We start from the raw sequence: 19,521 nt of genomic DNA on the forward strand, positions 1-19,521 counted from the left end.
GCTCTCAGTAGCAAGAGTCTGATTTTGGGAATTAGCTGGGCAACAGACTGCAGCCCTGGCAGCTATCATTTATTTTCCTGGCACCTCCAGCAGTCAGGTTTGAATCATGCCTCGTACCTAAGATTCAAGTAGTCATTTGCAGCAAAAGCTGATCTGAGGCCATCTGTCTGCTCTGAACAAACTTCTGTGCTCTTGAAAATGAAGTTGTGCTGTGGAAGAAGCGTGATCCTTTAATAAACACGCTGGTGCCATGACAGCCCTTCAGCACAGCCCCACCTGCAGCAGGAAAACAGCACCTTGCCACCAGCAGGCAGTGCTGCCTGGCTTTGCTTGGTAAGGAAAGGGGACAGATTTCAGCGTCCCTGCACTGCTGTGTTCTGCCCCAGAAGTGCTTCCTCGGCACTGCACAGGATTTGCTGCACAGTAAAGCACTCCTGCCACAGGCACTGCCCTCTGCTTTTCTGCAGGGGAGGGAGCTCGTCACCCAGGACAGTTACCAGGAATCAGATGGGTCAATTGCGATGTTTTTCATCAGTTTAAGTCAACAGATTCAACCAGAGCCCTTTGTGGGCTGCAACGAGCCAGGTTCAGTTTAGTGCTAATTCCAGCAGGGATTTACTAGCAGGGCTCCCATGGGCAGTCCCAAACTCCAAACCTCCATCCATGTGGGCTGGTGAGTGTCCTCAAGGAGCTCCAGCAGCAGTTCCAGCAGTCACAGGACATCCCCTCTGATGGAACCTCTTCACTGCAAACACACACACACCAGGCAGGCCACACCTGCTCACAGCGAGCTCTGTCCCAGGAAATTCCTCATAGGCTGCAACTGGAAGAGGGTGGATCTAGATTAGGTATTTGGAAGAAATTCTTCACTCTGAGAGTGGGGAGGCCCAGGGAAGCTGTGGCTGTCCCTGGATCCCTGGGAGTGTCCAAGGCCAGTTGGAGCAACCTGGTCTAGTGGAAAGTGTCCCTGCCCATGGCAGGGGGTAGGAACTGGTCTTTAAAGTTCCTTCCAACCCAACCCATTCTGTTGACTGTCCAGCTCACTCCCAAAGGCAGGGAGTGCTGAGAGCAGCAGTTCCTCGCTTTTTCCACAGCCTGGTGTTGGAGGGGAATATCCCAGGACAGCACCTGGAGCTGCTCCTGGAGCAGAGGGGCTTTGTCCAAGCAGGAGGAGGAGCCTGCCAGCCTGGCACAGACACACAGGGAGGAACCCCAGCACAGGCTGTCACAGAGAGAGAGAGAGCAAACACTGCACCTGGATCCTCCTCGCCCTTCAGTTCCCAGCCTCTCCACTGATCTGCTCTCTGCTCACCACACTGCAGCAAAGTGTTGCCATTAATGCTTGGCCCCAATTTCCAACGCTCCCTTTTACATTTATATTGTGCTCTCAGGCTGCTGAAACACTTTCTGTGTGTGTCCCTGCTGCTCCATTCTCTCGACAGTGAAAGCAGATGATGGATTCTGATGAATCAGATTGCCACAATAACTTAGACAGTGTTAGTTCATCTTGTGCTCTGCATTTGCTGGCTGAATTTTTCTGCCTTGATTGAACTATACAGGAAGCTGCTGTTCTTGCCAGAAGATTCCAGCTCTTCCTAGCTGGTATCTTAAATGTGAAAAAATGCAAATAATTAAATACTGAGCCAAAAAGTGAGGGCATTTTCTTGGTGTTGCTGAAGTCCAGAACTTAATCTAGTCACTACACAGGCATTGCTGTGCCAGTCTTTTGACATTTTTCACCTGTTAAACAGCCTCTTGGGCATCATCCTTAGATCAAAATGCAATTGCACACCCATCTGTTCAGTATTACTCCTTAAAACTTTATGTACATTCTCTCCTAAAAAGCCAGAAAATCCTGGTTTACAGTGTCACAAAACATAAACAACTTTCTGTCAAGTACCATAGAAATCTGAGAAAAGTATGAAGATGTTTTTATCTTAATGAGCTCTTAGAAGTAATTTTGTCCACTAAGCTGGAATTATTAACAGGAGACAAACTTTAATGGTCTTCCTGTTATAGTTCTTTGTCTCCTTAACCTTCTTGTAAAACACAAGACCCAGACCCTCATTAAAAGGAAGTGCATCTAATTGTTATCTCCTTGTGCATTGCAAAAGGAGAATGATAATATCTGACCAAGTTTTTTTTCAAAAAGGCAGAACCCAAGTTAACCCATAGAGGATGCTGGAGGACTTGAGCTGCCTCTTAAAAAAATCAGTCTGAAATCACCAAGAAGCATAAAAGTGAGCAAGTTTATCCAGTTTCTCTCACACAGCTGGACAATAATTGAGATACATTCGTTGTTCTACATTAAATATTGTTCATGCAGAGGTAAGACAAGAATAGGCAAAGCTAAAATACAGTTTGTTTTTTTTCTCTGAGCACTCATGGCTGTCACACCTCTGGGCAGAAAGCAAGCTCCCAGCTGGACACAGAGATTCAGGGAAATACTCTCCAAATCCAGCCAGTCAATTTTAATTACTGAAACTGCTTTGAAATGGCTATAGAGGACCTGTGAGTTAATCAGAAAATATCTTCTGGCCCAGCTGAGTTTGATTGCAGCTTGAGGGGGTGTTGAGGAAGCTGTCTTAGAAGTTGATGCAATGAGATTTAAAAGATAAGGAATTTACAGCAGCAAGGAAACTCCAAGGTCTTTTGTTTGCCTGTTTGCTTGAAGGCAGGAAAAGAAAAGAAAGCACATGGTGAAAGGCAGGAGGAGCACCTCCACCCCCCAGCCCAGCACAGGTAACCTCCAGGCAACCTGGGATTGCCCATCCCCACATCCCAGAGGCAGGGAAAGGAAGGATGTGGAAGGATGTTTGCTCTGCAGCTGTACCCACCCAGGTGCTCTCCAGAAACACTCCCAGGTATGTGAGCGCTCACATGCTCAAATCCAGCATTACTCCATTTCTAACAGAGAGGTGTCTCTGAGACATCTCTCCACTGAAACAGGGAGCCAGCCCTGGCCCGGGGCGATGTTAAAAATAGGGAGATCAGAGTGAGAGCTGCCACTGAATACAGCAAAGAGAGAACTCGATCCTGATCCCTCCAGCTCGAGGTCGTGCCCCTTTCTTTGCTCTGCTAAAGGGAGAGAGGAATTGCCTCCTAACCAAGGCCAGTGCACGGGAAGGATACAAAGAATTGTTGTTCCCCTGTCCTTGAGAGTTCCTTCCCTGCTTTAGAGTGGGCAGGCAGGGTCCCTGCAGAGGACTGCAGGCTCTGCTGGAGCCAGCAGAGGCATTTTCCTGCTGGGCAAAAACTGGCCAAAAAAAAAAAAAGTCTGGAGGAAGACTCTGAAGCAAGATCATGGCTGTCCCTGTGCTAAGCTCCAGTGCAAGAACTGGAGAAACAGCTCAAACAAAGCTGGTCCAGAGAGCCACAGCCCAATGGGACTGAGAATTAGGGCAGCAGCCACCCCAGATTGCAGCAAGTCAGAGCCCAAAGCTGGTGCAGAAAGCCAACACACGCCAGGGGAGATCCTCAACACGTCCCCAGCTGAGAGTGGAACCCTTGGGAGAAGCATCTCCATGCAGGAATTGCAGGATTGCAGCCACACAAAACCTGGGACACTCCAAGAACGACAGACACCCCAGGAACGAAAGAGAGGTGACAGCACAGGACAGACGTGGCCAGGCACGGGCAGACAGACCCAGACGTGACACAGAGAGCTGCCAGCCCTGCTGGGACAGCAGGGACAGTGTGGAAAGGCTGGCTTGACTGATGGCAATCCTGCTGACAGCCACAGGGGCAGCAGCAGGAGCAAGGAGGATTTTCTGGTGTTGTAACACAGAAATACCCAGCTGGACAACTACAACATCCCTACTCCTTCCTTTACAGATGAACTCCCGTGGCTGGTACCACAGGTAACATTTCTACAACACAAGTCTGGACCCAACAGTGATGAAAATGTAAATAAATTGCAAAAACAGAGGCAGGAGCAAGAAAAGCAATGGCTGAATGGGTAACCTTGAGAAGAGCAAAAATACCCCCATGAGCTTCCTATGGCAGGGAGAACTCAGTGCCCAGAAAGACACAAGAAATGGCTGCAAGCAAAGACAGGAAAGCACATTATAATTCTGTTTTAGGAGCATTTGCTCTTGGGACACTATCCCAAACTGTACCTCAGACTCGCTCCTGGAGTAAGGTGGTCCTACTCCAGTCACAGATGTGCTGTCTTGAGGCTGATCTTGAATGCAATCCCACCCAAGCCTGAAAGAGTTAATCTACAAAATCAAAGCAGTTTCTGCTGCTTTTCTCAATTTGCTGAAGTTTATTACATTTGCAAGAAATTAAATGAATGATCTGTCTGTTTCTAGACAAACTGCACTGCTTTTGCAGCACTGAATGCACAGGGGGATGCTTTTCAAAAAGATATTGCAAAAATGGTGCAATACTTTTTTTGACAGCCTTCTGAGGCCCTCAGCACACAAGGTTCTACTATTACTGATGTTAAGAAGAGTACAAAGTACAGATAAGAGACTCATCCCATCTGGTCTGGCTCTGGACTCTCAACAGAAATTCTGTTGGTAGAGGAGCCAACACGTGTAGCACTTGGCAGAAAACTCAACTCTGATTCTGTTGTATAAACCTTTTAATTTTTATTATGGTAAAAAGAGGAGGGAGAGAGGGCAGAGTCCTGGGGAGTTGATATGAATTTTACGACCACCCCACTTCCTGGAGGACACTCCTTTTTTTTTTTTTTGCATATGCACATGAATACAGATTAGTCATTTAGCACACAAAGACTATTTTCTTTGCTGCACATCAGCCAATATGGTACATGCCAACTGCAGCAAGAACAGCAGATGAAAGCCACAGACACAGTGCTAAGCAACTTGTTCAGCAATGCTCACATTCGCATGTAAACAAGAGAGATGAGAGTTGGTTTCCCAAGGCCTTCGTCAGAGAGGAATACTGGGATAGTCTCACCCTGCTGCCCTGGGGTTTGCATGTACTCTCCCTTCTGGGAAGCTGACATGCAATACACTGCCATTAGAGCCCTCAAATCCCAGTGGAATAAGGGCCCAGGGTTAAATAGAATGTTATAAACATCCTTAATGACTTCAGAAACCTATAAGGCCTCAGAGATTCTGAAACTGCAGTTTTGGAGTGCAGAGGAGGAGGAAACCAGCACAGGATCAGGGCCAAGAAAATGTGCTTATTCTTCTTGCAGCCCTCTGTGTCAGAAAGCCTGACTTTCCCTTAAAAGAGCTGATGATTGCAAAACACTCTTTTCTCTCCACAAAGTTACCAAAAATCCTAAAATCGGGGTGTTTTTTACAGAAGTTTTCACCCACGATGATGCTATGGAATTTACAAGCTTCCCTTGCTAAGCAACACAGACATGCAAGTGTCATTGTCTCAGCTGCTGAAAAAAGAAATGAGCTCAAAGGAAAGGGATAGCTCTTTAATGGCACACAACATTCCTGCCAGATCCAGCTCCATCAGGCGCGCCAGGACAGCTCCAGGTTCCACCAGAGGAGTTGAGTGGTGGAGGGAGAGGGAAGCATTCATTTCTGACAGAAAAATGCTACAGCCAATTAAAAAAAAAAAACCAAAAACCAAAACAAAACCCCAAATGATGAAATAACACAGGACTGGGCTTGTTCTCTCCAGCAAACCAGGCAAAAGGCATCAGAGCAATGCACAAATGAAGAAGACACAGTGGCAGATTTCTACAATACTTGCTGTCACTCCTTTACCTCCTTGAAACTTGCTTTGTTAGTCCTTCAAAGTCTTGTCTCATTAAATTCCCTGTCACTGTTCTGTTTTAAGAATGTCCTTGTTAAAACTAAAACACCTGTAAGCCTTCCCTGGGCACTTTTGCCTCTTATTGGGAAAAAACACATGATCTTGGCACTCACTCAACCTAAGATGACAGATGCTGTTGAGGAAAGTATGAGAGAACTTCCCAAGCCTCCTGCAGTTCAGAATTCTACATCCCAAGCTTTAAAAACCTAGTAAAGAATAGCAAGAAAAGAACATAAAAGCTAAGGCTATTTTCCTTCTGGTTATGTATTTATGGAATACTTGCTTTGGGACAATGGTGATCCACATTCTCAGTCTCTGTTGTGCTTTCCTGGATGTCCTTGAGTCAGCTGCAGGTACCCACATTAATCAGCTCTGCTCTAGGAACGAGCTGCCAGCTAATTGTGGCTGCACTGACAGCCAGGGAGTTCTGACATGTAAGACAGGTCCTACACACACACACACACACACACACACACACACACACACACACACACACACACACACACAAACACACACACTCTGGCTCTCGGGACAGCCGACGCAGTTTCACTCTTGGCAACGGCATATTGCATTTGTAAAAAATACAGATTTTTGGCTACCAATGTTAAGGTAGATAAAGTTTTGACCTTGAACACCACGGCAGTGTCAACTTAAGTACCAAGTGTGTGGGACCAGAACCAGGGCAGAGCCCCCAGCACGTGGAACAGCACAAGAACCCACAGATAGAAATGGCAGGCAAGTAGCATTTACAGATTTAAGCCTCAAGAAAATCCATCCCTGGTGCATCTCACCAAGCAGCAGACCAGGTATTTTGCTCTCAGCCCTGGCTGAGCTGTGAGCAGGCTCTGTCACACCACCTGCATGCCTCTGTCATGCCCATCCAGCTGCACTTTCAGTTTGTGGAGCTCCTCGATCTCCCGGTTGTGCCTCTCCGTTTTGTGCCGCACCAAAGAGCGGTAGAAGTGGATGGTGAAGACGACAAAAATCAGACCCACGGGGACCATGATGATGGTGGACACCAGTGCTGACTGCCACCCTGCGTGGCTGCTGGGCTTCTCCACGTTGGTGGTCTCGTTTTTCAGGATGGAGCCCACCGGCAGGAATTTTATCCAGCACAGGAGCACGACTTCAGCAAGGAAAAGGAGGATTCCCAGGACGGTGGAGAAGCCCCAGGCCAGCTCGATGTAGGGGTGCATGCGCTCGTGCGGGGACTCGCTGATGGAGTTCAGGTTGTGGATGTTGCTCACGGCCTCCACGTTGGGCAGGATGCAGGTGCTGATGAGGAGGGCAAAGAGGTGAACGGCCACCAGCACCGTCGTGCAGGCGCTGAAGGCGATCAGCAGCATCTGGGGGTACTTGTACTGCACCTCCAGCTGTACCTCCACCATGGCGACCTGCGGAAGGAACAAAGAGAATGTCAACACCTGCTGGCTTTCCTCTTTTCAAGGCTTTCAGCCAGGAAAGCATCTTGATTCAGGAAGAACACCTAAGGTCAAGTACACACTCCAGAGCTTTTTGGAATGGCAGCCCAGATGGATCACTTCTGTCACCCACAAGGAGCACGCACCAAGTGCTGTGGCCTTTCTGAGACTGTGGTTTTCTCAAAAAACACATCTCTCCTTGCCACCACGAGCCACAGGAACTGCCCCAAACCCAGCACACAGCAGAAGGAGTTAATTAGATGCCACACAGGGCTGGGAGGCAGCTACCAGCCTGCTATAACCCACCATCACACCCTCTACTGCCACTCCTTCCTTGCGGCTGCAGCGCAGGAAGTTTCAACTTCAGGCGTGTAAAGAAAAGCAAAACCAAGCAGCTCCTCTGGCCAGTGGCCAGCCAGGTTTCACTACCCACCATGGGAAGCACACAAGCTACTTTACAATTTAAGTTAGCCCATAGTTAAAATAACTGCCTTCTATTCTCAGAACAGTTTACGTTTGTTTTTATTACAAATATGCCCAGATAAATAACTTTTAAGTTATTTATATCCTCAAATTTCTCCCTTGAGAGGTAATAACTTAGTGATACACCCAGCAGAAGCGGACAGCTACCGGCTTATGGGTGTGCTCAGCAACTCAGGAGTCTGCTTCCCAAAGCAAGAGCTATCACACAGCAGGTCTCTAAAGCTATTTTTACTTTAATCAAATAAAGCTTAAGAAGCAGAATATGTGCAAGAGAGCAGAAGGCTCTTGAGATCAGAACTGGAGTCCTGTTAACTGGTTTAGCATAAGAATTTTTACAATTAATTAAGCTGCCTGTGAAGCAAACCAGTACTTCTGTGTGGTGGCATCCCTGAAAGGGCTGCACAAACCTTCTGCTAAGAAAAGATACAAAAGCAGTGGACAAGACTACCAAACATTCCTCTCTAGCAGCTGGCTTGGATCTTGTAGCTGCACTTCAAGATTTGCAGAGAAGTTAACTCTCTTGGCAGCAAGGAAAACCTCTGGTGATCCCAGCTGACCTGCTGCTCCAGCACAGCACAGCTTGCTGGAAAGAAGCCCCTCTAAAGAACATCATGAGAAGGCAAAGTTTCAAATCTGCACTCGATTCTGGGACACAGAAGGATTTTTGCAGAACTGACTCATGATTATGTTATCCAGACTTCACATGAGACTCCCCTGAGCAGCCATTTCAGGCTATGTATAATCACCTGCACCACTTGCTCTGGCATTACTTTGTTCATAATATTATTTAGGCACTGGAAGATTAGGGGTATGCTCATGTTGTCCCTGTTGGAAGCCTTGAAAGGATTAAAAGGAATGGAAACCAGCTGGCATGACTGCTGCCTTACATTTGCTCTGAAACCCATCAGATCACAGTCAAGTCTGAACACATTTACCAGCAAACAAGATACAACACGTGTGGAAAATGGTCAATCTCTACAAGTCTGGATTTTATAGTTACATCAACTATTTAAGACATTAGAGACACCAAAAGTACTGTGACAGCTCTTGGGCATTCCCAGCCTTCTGTTCTGATCATGAACAAGTCAGGGTTTTACTTTTGTTTGTTTTTATCAGCTCCTGGTTGCAATTTACAGTAGTTCTTGCTGTATAGCAGAGAAAATCCTAACACAGGACTGGTTTCACTATCAATTGCAAGGTCAATTTAATTAGAACAGATCCACGTTGCCTTGTGTATGTTCCCTTTGCAGTTCCCCTTATATTGATTTGAGAGGGAGGAGATCAGACTTATTCTCTGCTTCACTGTACAATGAATTTGTACAGCACTGTGGCTGCCAGTCACGCCCCATCAGCCAGGAAAACCTGCAGGTACATTGTTCATTATGGGGTGCTGTAATACCCAGAGACACAGCTGAATGGGAATTGTACCTGCATGTCCAATTTATAGCTTTATATTAAAGCTGAAAGCCTGGCTGATGTCAACATATCAATTTCTGCTTGTTATCCTTCACATGAGCAGCACTTTTCAGCTAATTGGATGTTTCCTCCCAGACTAACCTATTCCCCAGGGCGAGCTTCAGCTGTGCAATGTGATGAATTTTTAACACTGACTGATGGCTCAGTAAGAGGTATTTCAGTGAAAAACACCAACAATCCAGATAGGGCAGCAAGGCAGAAAAACACTTCATTTAACCCAAACACGTACTGAAAAGGTGAGTGAGCTCTTATTGCTTTACCCAGCACAGGCTGTCATGTCATTCCCTGACCGGGATAAGAGAAAGAGGACAAGCTGACATAACCCATTTAAAAATCATTAAATATGCTGCCTAGCCTGTAAAACTATTAATATGTCATGTTTGATACAATTATACTCTTCCATGTAATAACCCCCTTTATTTTAACCTCTTCCCAGAAGCAACTTTGCAAGGCTGAGCTCTCTGCCAAGCCATGGGATATTTCAGCACAGGCTTAATTTTAAGCTTGAGAATAACTCAGCTGAACTCCAGAATTACAGGATCAAGATCTCACAACATTTTAGAATTAAACTGCAATTAAATTACATGCAATGATGGTGGGATTTAGACCAGTATAGCTCAGACTGTCCACAACAAAGATGTTATTCATCTTGAGAAATTTAGACCAGGACAGATAATATCAAGCAAAAGGATGACAAATGGCTTAACATAAACCATGACACATTCACACAGATGGTTTGGCAGACTGTAAAAACAATCACTCCAGTAGATCTGTCAGGCTTTTTGTTTTGTTTTGGTTTTTTTTTTAATCAAACACATATCCTGTATCAATTGCCTAAGTATTGAGAAGATGGATTAGCAGTAATAGCTCTTATTTCCATCAGGAAAATTATTAAGGAGGTTTCCTAAGCTTCCTTTGAATTTTCTTTATCTGCAGCTTCCTCAGGGCAGATGCAGCTGCCCTACAGCCCACCTCCAAACAGACCTGGCCCAGCACTCTGCCAGAAATACCAGAGATGGTAACGAGGAAGGTTTGCATTATTCTGCAGCCTGTCCAGAAGGAGCTGGATCACAGCCATGGCCTGTTGATTAAATATCCATCAGCTCACAATAATTTCAGCCAATATGGAGCTAGCTTGCATCAAACACACCGACAGGGAGGTAACTAAAGCAACAGCCAAGCCCTGGATGACATTTGTTTACGTAGTTAAATGCTCTCAAGGCTTTGGGGAAATTGTTTAATGGAATCACAGAATCCTTCAGACTGGAAAACACCTTTGAGATCACAGAATCCAACCACTACACCAGCACTGCCAAGTCCACCACTAAACCATGTCCCTAAGTGCCACGTCTACACCTATTTATCTCTAAATAACTTCTCTTCTTTCATCAATAGCCAAAGAGGTGCTCTTACTAGAGAGTAAACATCCGTGTGCTAAATTCCTGTGTACCAGTGGAGAAATAACCCAGGAGGAACAAACATCTCAGCTTTCCAATCAGCTGGGGAAAAAAGCTTGCTAATAAAGAGAATTCCTTATTGCAAGAGATTTTATTTCTTAGTTACTGATTTCAGGTTTATTTCTTATGTTAGGCTGGTGAGCATAATTAACACTACTTGTACCTGTGTATATTCAACTGCACTTTAAACAGTTCAAAGAGAATGTAAAACCAGTGGTTAATTTTGTGTGTCTGCCAAGGACTTTCAGCAACTTTCTGCTGTGAGAGCTGAGAAAGTGTGCTTTGTTTTCAGAGATGTGGTTCAGCCCTGCAGTGTGTGTGGGCTGTAAACCCGTGTCCCAGAGGTGCCAGTGACAGCACACCCCACCAGCAGGGACACCGTGTGTGACTGGTAGATCACTCCCCAGCAACACAAAATGTTAATTTAATAGTCATGCTAAAGACAACAGTCACAACAGAACTCCAGGAACCTGACGCACATAAGGCATGCATGTGAAAGGCTTTTTAGAGTAAGAAAACTCCTGCATGAGAGAAGACTACAGGACAGCGTCCAGCTTTCTCAGAAAGAGGGGAGACCTTCTGCCCCTGCAGAACCACACAAGCTTGGTTACAAACCAACACAGACTTTGTGAAAAGCTTTTAAGAGCATCTTTTGCACACAGCCAGCGAGTGGAGAGCAATGACAAAGCAACTGAGCACCCTGTCTGCACTCCAGCCTGCTCCCACTGAAACCCCCGCCTGCAGCTTCCCAGCTTCACTTTGGGTGACCAACTCCATCATCCCAGGCTGTTGTAATGTTACAGATGATTCATGATCTAGGGGGCTGGGGGAGGAAAAAGCAGCGGAAGAAGCTAAAATAAAACAAGAAAGGCAATCTGGAAAGTTCCTGAGATCTGTCTTTCCCTTCCAGTTTCTGAGCTGCAGAAAGAAACATCTTCACATCATGTCCCACGCCATCCAGGCACTGCCCTCTGCCCCTCTGCTGACAGACCTCGGGAACAAACAACCTGACCTGCCCACTTCCTGAACAGGAAACCTCCCCCAAACTGGTTTCAATTCTCATTCCCAATAAGCAAAAGATGAGGGGAGATAAAGGGGCTCCCACTGACACAGCATTGTGGTGTTTTAACACACAGCTCAGACAGGCCTGAGCACTGGACCACTGACTGTCTCAGCCTTGTTTATTTGCTCACTCGTGACATGGTTCTGACCTATGCAAATCACTTCCAAATAACACCCAAGTGCTGCACAGAGGAAAGCAAGCACCAGGGATCACTTCCAATAGGCAGCACTGACAAAAATATACCAGGTTTGGCTCCCTGCAGGCTGCAGAGCCCTCTGACACCAAGTCTGAGGCTCAGGACCTCTTCTCACACCTCAGTGGCAGAACACGATCTCCCTGATCACGCTACGCAAACTTCGCTTTGGCAGACTGTGACCCAACCTCCACCTTATTTTAGACACCGTGACCTGAGAAAACACGCAGAGAAATTAAAATAACGTTCAGGACCACAGCAACCACAGGGGCCTGAAAGTGCTCCACACCCAAGAGCAGCCTTGAGGTCAGCCAGCACCGGTCAGCCTCGGGGCCAAAGGAGGTCCTGGGTTGTTTAGCAATGCTGCTGGAGCACTTAGGATCACTTGCAGGTAGGGGATTAGTATTTTTAAAGGTCTGGCTTGGGAGTGTGTGGGTTGGCTGTCAGACAGCTCATGTATCCCTGCTGCAGTGAGAGAGCCAGCCTCAAACTTTGCAGCAGCAACCAAACAGAAGTCCCCAGGCAGATGCCTCCTGTCTCTTCAGGAAGCAACTCCCTGCTTCTTCCCATGAGAAAAACACTGATTAATAGTTGATTTCAGGCAACCCAAAAACCTTAACAGTTCAAAAAGCCATAAAACACATATTACCATTGCAAATCCAGAGAGCAGAGCAGAGGTTCTGCTGGAGGCTTTCAGTTTGGCTCGGCTCAGGTACAACTTTCTCCAGGAAAGGGCTTGAACGGAGTGGTGGTTGGAGGTGACCAGTTCCAGGTAGCTGCGCCGGACCCAGTCCCGATAATCCATGCCCTTTGTGCCAGGCTCAGAGCAGCAAGCAGGAGTGGAAGGATCCACCGGAACGTTTAATTCAGAACTCATGGTGAGAGAAATGCTGAGGGAACAAAACAGTCGTGTTCAAGAGCGGGTGGTGGACAGGATGAGCATCAACTACAGGAAAAGCTGCAGTTGAACAAAGTTGCCCTTAGTCAGTGGAAAATGATAGACCAAATAACATCACACTTGGAAGAACTGAGAAAGGACCATCCATAATTGCCAAATATTACCACAACAACCAGGAAATATTACAAAAGTACACCCGGGAACTATTCCAGCAGGAATTCAGGAAGGCTGCACAGCATCTGGATTTTCATTTCAGAGCAGGCACCTCAACTTTGCCCTTTAATTCCTTCTCGCTCATAAAAAATTGTTTTACATAAATACACTTGGCCCCCCATCTTATCTTTGAGTTGACAATTCATTTCCCAGTGCATCATGGGCTGGCTCCAAAAGCATCTCTTTAAGAGTACCAAACCAAAAAAAATACAAAACTTTTTGCTCCTTCTTTGGAAACTATTCCTCCTGGGTTACAATGTGGGGTGTAACCAAACTGTGTATTCTACTCCCACCTACATTATTCGTGATGAACTGCTAATGGCCCCTTGCAGGAGCTGCAATCCCCCAGGTTGCAAGCTGGGTGTTAGATAAAGGAAGGAGGCAAACCCTGCATGGCAGGGTGGTGTTTCTTTGTCTTCACAAATCGGTTCCCTCAGCTGTGATAACTACACCCAGCCCACGGGTGTCATCCCTGCCAATGGGCCATAATGGCTCAACAGGACCCAGAATATCCTGTGACTCATAGGATCACATCATTCCACTGTGAAATTCCCTGCTCTGGGGGAGGACATGAGCACCACCACCACTGGACATGCAGGGGAGGACCTGAATTTCCACAGGAGGACCAGAACATCCACAGAACTATCGCTTTCCAAAAACTACAACCAACTCCAACAGCACTGCAACCACTGCTTAATCAGACTGCAGCCACCATCCTGACCAACATGGGCCAGCTTGTACTCTGTTATCCAGGGTTTAAGCCACTTTTTCTGTATCATTGCATCTACTGTAATATTTCTATTAATTGTAACTCTGGCCTGAAGTCTGTCTCAAGGGATTTGTGCGGGGATTAATCTCTCTCCCTGGTTTACTTTCAAACCAGTACACCAGTTTTTCTCTCAGTTAAACCATTGCTCATCAAAGCTCAGTTTAAATGAGCAGTTCTCCCCCAAACTCCCCCAATAGTGACAGCTGAATGCTGCGTAGAGTTAACAAATGAACTTCCCAAGCTTTTGCAGTGGGAAGTTAAATTTCCTGAGCTACTCACGCTCCATTTATCAGCCACATCTGACCAAGAATCTTGTTCCCTTACTTCCACTGGTGGCTCTGAGCAGATGGAAAGGAAAAGGCAATTTTAAGGGGGAAAGCAAGCTGCTTCCAGGAAATTCCATCATTTTCAGATTCAAGGGATTACACTGAGAGATGTATGAAAGCATCAAGAGTATTTCAAGTGGTGGAAGCCTTACAGCACCATGTCCCCAGGCTGCTGCCAAATGGCTCTGGTGATCCCCAGACACAGAACAACATCCATGGAATGTTTTGTGCAAAAATTTCTCAACTCTGACAGACATCTGAAACTTACTCAGCCTTCCAAAGAATGGAAACCACAATTCCTTGTTTAATACCCTCACTCACAACTCCAACACTGAACGCTGTGGTGGAAGCAGAGACACCAGATCTGCACCTTCTGGCAATAAAAAATTCCCCAGCTCCCAGGAGGAGGAGATGCTGCCCAGAATCACACCTGGTGTGGCACTAATTAGTCCCAGCACCACCTCTCAAGGTCACAAGCACCTTTCAGCCCTGCCTGCGTCCCCACAGCTCCCCACGTACAGGGGCCACATGTGGACAGCTAATAAAGCCATGACTGCTGGGAGACTTGGAGAAGTGGCAAAGATCAAAAGAACATCAACTGCCCACAACTCTGAATGCTGTTACTAAAAGGGAAGGAAGCCGTCTCAGGCACAATAACAAAGAATAGCAAATAAAGCACTGCAGGTCCAAGATTGTTCCTCCTGAACACGGCGGGGCTTTCAGGTTCCATTCCCCTCAGACATAACAAGGATGGCAGCACAGGATGATTCCTGGGCAGGTTTTGACAAGGCTGTTATTACAGCCCCTGGAACACTCCAAGAAGGCTCCTGACTGCTCAGGAATTTTCAAAATATTTAAAAGTAACAAAACCAACCCCCCCAAACAAACAAACAGAAAAGAAAGGCATACTAGAACATTCATGCTATAATAAAAACAAGAAGAGAAACAATAACAGGGACAAATCTTCCTGCTTGGTCCATGTTTCCAGAAAAGGCAAAAATCACCTATTTTACAGAATAAAAAAGCCTCCTGGGAGGATTGGAGGAAGAAACAATCTGTGAGCAGCAAAATTATGAAGCTGTTTCTTGTGACAACATCCTGTGTGGATCCTGCAATGTATAGCATGGAATGAATTCACTCCCTTTGTCTCCAGCTGGGACAGTAGTCTCTGTCATTTGTTTTCATAAAATACTTAGGAACTTTCTATGTAGGAAACTTTGACCCCTGGGACAAATTCCATTAAAAAGACAAATGAATTCAGAGGTTACAGAGAGAGGGCAAGAGAACCCAATCACATCTGCTTCTTCCCTAAGAAAAATAAGCTAAAAATACCATAAGGCTGAATTTTCGCTCTGGAGCAGCTTAAGAGATGTTCTCAAATAAGTAAACAGCTTCAGAATGAAATCCATAAACACAAATGTAACCCAAACAAGCAGTGCCAGGAAGTCAAACTCACCTTGCTGGCTATGGACATGGAGGGACTGGGTGGAGGGCTCCAAGGGCTGAAACACAAGACCAAAGAAGCAGTTTACATGAGCTAGAGCTGGAGCAGTTTTACTCTGGAAATACTTTTCAGCCTGTCATCTGCATCAGGGAAAGCCTTTTCTAGAGATTTCGCCTTCCTGCCTTGCAAAATTAGAAAGTTTAGGACACTTGTTCTTGTAGAAATAACTATTCTACAGGGTTTGACTGCATAGGGCTGTTGAGTTCTGGATGGGGAGTGAAGAATTCTCCAGGAGAGCTTTTTCTCAGGCAGCCCTGGCTAAGTCCATCCCAGCTGTGTCTTCACTCACTTCCACTGCACCACCGACGCATCTGGCCCCACTTCATCTCGCACTGGGAGAACAGAAAGCTCTCTGTGATTGCTCCCTTATGTGGATTTTCCTAACCTGCCAAGCACTGTCCTTTGGAAAAGGGAAAGTCTTTGCCTCCTCACATCTCAGTGCACATGTGGGGATTTCTCCACAGCTGGGAATGAAGCCCACACCACCAGGGCCGAGCTGAGCAGATCCCCCTGGCACCACTGCCGTGCTCAGTCGCCCACAGAGCGCTGTCTCTGCAGCACTGGCAGCTCCTCTGCCTGCTTTTGGGATGCCAGGCCCCTCCTCAGTCCCAGGTTTCTGCCCCACACTCCCGGACTGATCTGTGGGTTTGTGCTAGTCCCTTCCTTCCCTGTCTAACACTGGTCAAGCCCCTGCAGGCATGGCTAAACCAAACCTCAAGCCCTGTTACTCCACCCCGATGAGCTCAAGCCGCCTTTGCCTTGGGAAACCCCTTCCTATGTTCCTTTCTTGGGACTCCTCCAAGCAGCGCTCCTGGGGTGTCAGAGTACCCGGGCGGAGTGTGAACACCCCATAGCTGTGACCACCCACCCTTGTGACAGTAGGGGATCACTTCCCAGGCAGGATGTGACCCCCTGGTGCCACCAGCACAGCTGGGATCCTCCTCACAGGGAGCTTCCTTCCTTCCCAGCCACCCTCAGCACACCCCGGGCAGGAGCAGATCCCACACAGCGAGAATCTCCCCTCCAACAGCAGCCTCAGACAGGGGATCCCTCAAGCCAGGATGAGACCCACTCCCAGCGAGGACCTTTCCCTCCAAAGGCAACCTGGACAAAGAATCTTTCCTAGGCAGGACGCAACCTCCTACCACTGCATCCCGATCCAGCATCGCAAGGATCCTCCACAACTCCCCAGGCAGGATGGGACCCAACCCCTCGATCCCGTCTTCCAAAAGCACCCTGGGCCAGGTGTACCTTCCCTGCACCGTATGCTGGAGGTATCCCCCCGACAGCACCCCAGTGAGAGCGTCCTGTCCGGGTATATCCCACGGGAGCTGCTGGCCTGCCTTCTGCATGCCACGGCACCTCCAAAGCACGGCCAGACAGGACGGGACCCCTTCTCCTCCCATTCACCCCCTCCCTCCAGGTGCAGGGGATTGTCCCAGCTTGGCAGGACGAGGCGCGCATCCCATCACCACCATCCCGCCACGGGATTCCCCCTGGCCGGACAGGACGAGGCGCGTTCCCCCCACACCGCCCCAAGCAGGGGAATCTCTATTTAGGCAAGATAAAAACAACTCCCCCCAGCACCTCGGGCAGGACGAGACCCCCTCCTCCCGGAGCCCCGCGGGCAGGAGGTGCTCCCCCGCCCGCAGGACCAGCCCGCCACCCCCCAAACCCGCCTGAGGGGATGCCGCCCGCAGCCCCGGAGCGCGGGCCCCGTTGGGGATGAGCCCCCTGCGGGCGGGATGCGGCCCCGGGGCGGGCCGTGTCTCACCGCGCTGCTGTCCGGGAGCCGTGCCGGGAGCCCCGGGAGAGGGACCGGGAGCGGAGCAGGAGCGGGATCGGGAGCCGGAGCCGCCTCCGCCGCTGCCACGGCAACGCCGGGCACCGGCCACGTGACCCGCAGGAAACGGGGGGGCAGCACCGCCACGCCCCCGCACGTGACCGCTCGCTCATTGGCCCGCGGTCGGACTGGCCACGCCCCCTCGGCGGCGGGGGCGGGGCCTGGGGACGCGACCCCCGCCCTGCAGCAGCCGGCGCCCCCCGCCCCTCCCGGGGAACCGGGGCCACGCTCGCCCCCTGCACCCGCGGGGGAGCCGTTTGGGGGGTCCGGGGTTCCCACGAAACGGCGATGGGCTCAGCGGTTACAGGGAAAGGGTATCCCCCCGGCACGGAGCCGTTCCCGCAGCGATCGGGGGTCCCGCTGTGAGCATGCATCTGTAGGGGATAAAAAATGTCTGCGGCTCCCTAAAGTCGCAGTCGGGCTAAACCCACCCACTGGTAAAGATATTAGTGGGTCTGGACCTTGCGTTATCTCTAAATTTGTCACAGAGAAGGTATTGGTGCAATGGGATGCAAATGTGCTTTTATTACAATTATTAAATATACAGCAAAAAGTCGCCACTTACATAAGTCAAAAGGCAGCGCTGCTCTGCCTCCGCCGGGCTGAACCTCCTCTGGCTGAGCACAGGCTCCCTGCGAATCCCGACTGCTATCTCCCTGCACTCCTCCGCTATTGACTCAGCAGGAAATCCTGTATAAACCCATCAAAAGGATAGGGACAGCCTTATGGGAAAGAGAGGGAGTTCCTTCCCTGGAAATGAGATAAAGAAAATGCTGAAAGGCAGCACAATAGGTCAGCTTTATCACAGGGTAATCCCATCTTCCTGAATTCCATTCTGCCTGGGGGAGGGAACAAAGGAAAACATTCTTAAATTCTTAAAAACCTAATAAAGAGACAGATGTTATCCTGAGTGTGCTTTTCACCTCTGAGAGCAGGAATACCCCTGCTTGGTTTCAGCACAAACACTGCTGTCTCTCATTTGCACAGACACATGTAGAAATGGAACAGAGCAAACTAGCCCTTGAGGGTTAATCTCCATCAGAAAAAGGAGAGGGACTCCTCTAGAAAAGAACACAGAGCACGAATTTAGTGTAAGCAGGTCAAACTCCTTGGCAGTTTCAAGCCTGTAAGTTATTACTGATTTGTTGGTGCCCTATTTGGAATAGGAAGCATTTTACTATGCATGGAAGCATTTCCCCTTTTCTACTCCGTGGATGAGGTTTTCCCCATTTTGAGGTCACACAGTATTTACATTTTATTCTAAACTCAGAAACATCTCTTGAAACCTCCCTTTGAAGTGCTTTGTATTCTCAACGAGCTCGTACTGCCACAAACAAGCACAACACGGCAGAGTGTTTATGGGAATTCACAGCTACACCTACCAAATGCAGCTCCTACTGCTACACTCAGCCACCCCGGCGAGACAGAGCGTGAGGCAGATGCCACCTTCACCAACATGCTCTCTTTGCTGTTTATGGATTTCACCTACAAACTCAGCATTCCCAGAAAACACAGCATGAATAATTCAGCGCGGGCGTCTTAGGGAGGCAGGATGGGGCCACACAACCTGAATTTGTTCAATCACCAAGACAAACTCGAGTTCACCTTCCTCATGGCTGAAGGAAGCGTGTCCTCACTCAGCAGTATCTGCTCTGCTTAATGCAGAACAGCACTTACTCAGCTCAAAGGCCTGACAAGCTCAGAGGCAGAACATCTTTATTTGTGAGACTCTCAATTCTTCTCTGCCCATAAAAAACCCTCACGTTTCTGTGGCTCATCCTACAACACAGTATTCACAGGGTTCGCCTGCCCTGAGGGGGATTCATGTGGAGCAATGCTCGTAACTAATCTCACCACAGTGAAAATGAATCCTGCATCTGAATGAAACACTGCAACAACTTGCAGCACCTGCCCCCATGGAGATTGAGCAGAAAACAGTTCCATGCAGATCTCTAACCTGAAGGGCAGTGGGGATATGGACCTGGCAGGTCAGAAGTTATCCAGCTCTGAAGCCCTTGGATATGCACAAGGGAACTAAGCACAAACATCACTTGCACTTGGTCACATTGGCTTCCAGGCCACCATGGTAATACCATGGAGAAGCCATTACATAAAGCCAGCTCAGAC

At 48.1% G+C, this 19,521-nt stretch overlaps 1 protein-coding gene across 4 annotated transcripts; it reads right to left on the reverse strand.

Annotated features, from left to right (window-relative positions):
- Positions 1–114: 114 nt before the first annotated feature.
- Positions 115–19,388, reverse strand: ORAI2 (ORAI calcium release-activated calcium modulator 2). 4 transcript variants are annotated; one of them, XM_058854113.1, is made up of 7 exons: positions 17,326–17,556; positions 15,504–15,549; positions 12,491–12,731; positions 6,606–7,142; positions 1,492–1,606; positions 656–823; positions 115–209 (listed from the first exon to the last, which is right to left on the reverse strand). In XM_058854113.1, exons 3-6 carry the CDS (start codon positions 12,716–12,718, stop codon positions 684–686), a joined length of 1,020 nt encoding a protein of 339 aa, XP_058710096.1. In that variant the 5' UTR covers positions 12,719–12,731; positions 15,504–15,549; positions 17,326–17,556; the 3' UTR covers positions 115–209; positions 656–683. The 4 variants fall into 4 exon arrangements, 3 of the variants coding, with proteins under 3 accessions (XP_058710096.1, XP_058710097.1, XP_058710098.1); XM_058854114.1 differs by lacking the exons at positions 115–209; positions 17,326–17,556 and adding an exon at positions 17,960–19,388 and having other exon boundaries at positions 667–823; XR_009279254.1 differs by lacking the exons at positions 115–209; positions 656–823 and having other exon boundaries at positions 4,119–7,142; positions 17,326–17,540.
- Between the last annotated feature and the right edge of the window lie 133 nt (positions 19,389–19,521).

Source organism: Poecile atricapillus, chromosome 21, assembly GCF_030490865.1.
Source record: "Poecile atricapillus isolate bPoeAtr1 chromosome 21, bPoeAtr1.hap1, whole genome shotgun sequence".
Taxonomy (NCBI): Eukaryota; Metazoa; Chordata; class Aves; order Passeriformes; family Paridae; genus Poecile; species Poecile atricapillus.

Excerpts from the sequence above, each read along its gene's own strand:
- ORAI2 (XM_058854113.1), bottom strand. The coding sequence starts at position 12,718 with ATGAGTTCTGAATTAAACGTTCCGGTGGATCCTTCCACTCCTGCTTGC. Across the intron at positions 1,607-6,605 it reads GGCATGACAGAGGCATGCAG|ATACCAGCTAGGAAGAGCTG; the intron begins GTGGTGTGACAG and ends TTCACATTTAAG. Across the intron at positions 824-1,491 it reads ACAAGATGAACTAACACTGT|TTGCAGCCTATGAGGAATTT; the intron begins CTAAGTTATTGT and ends ACCCTCTTCCAG.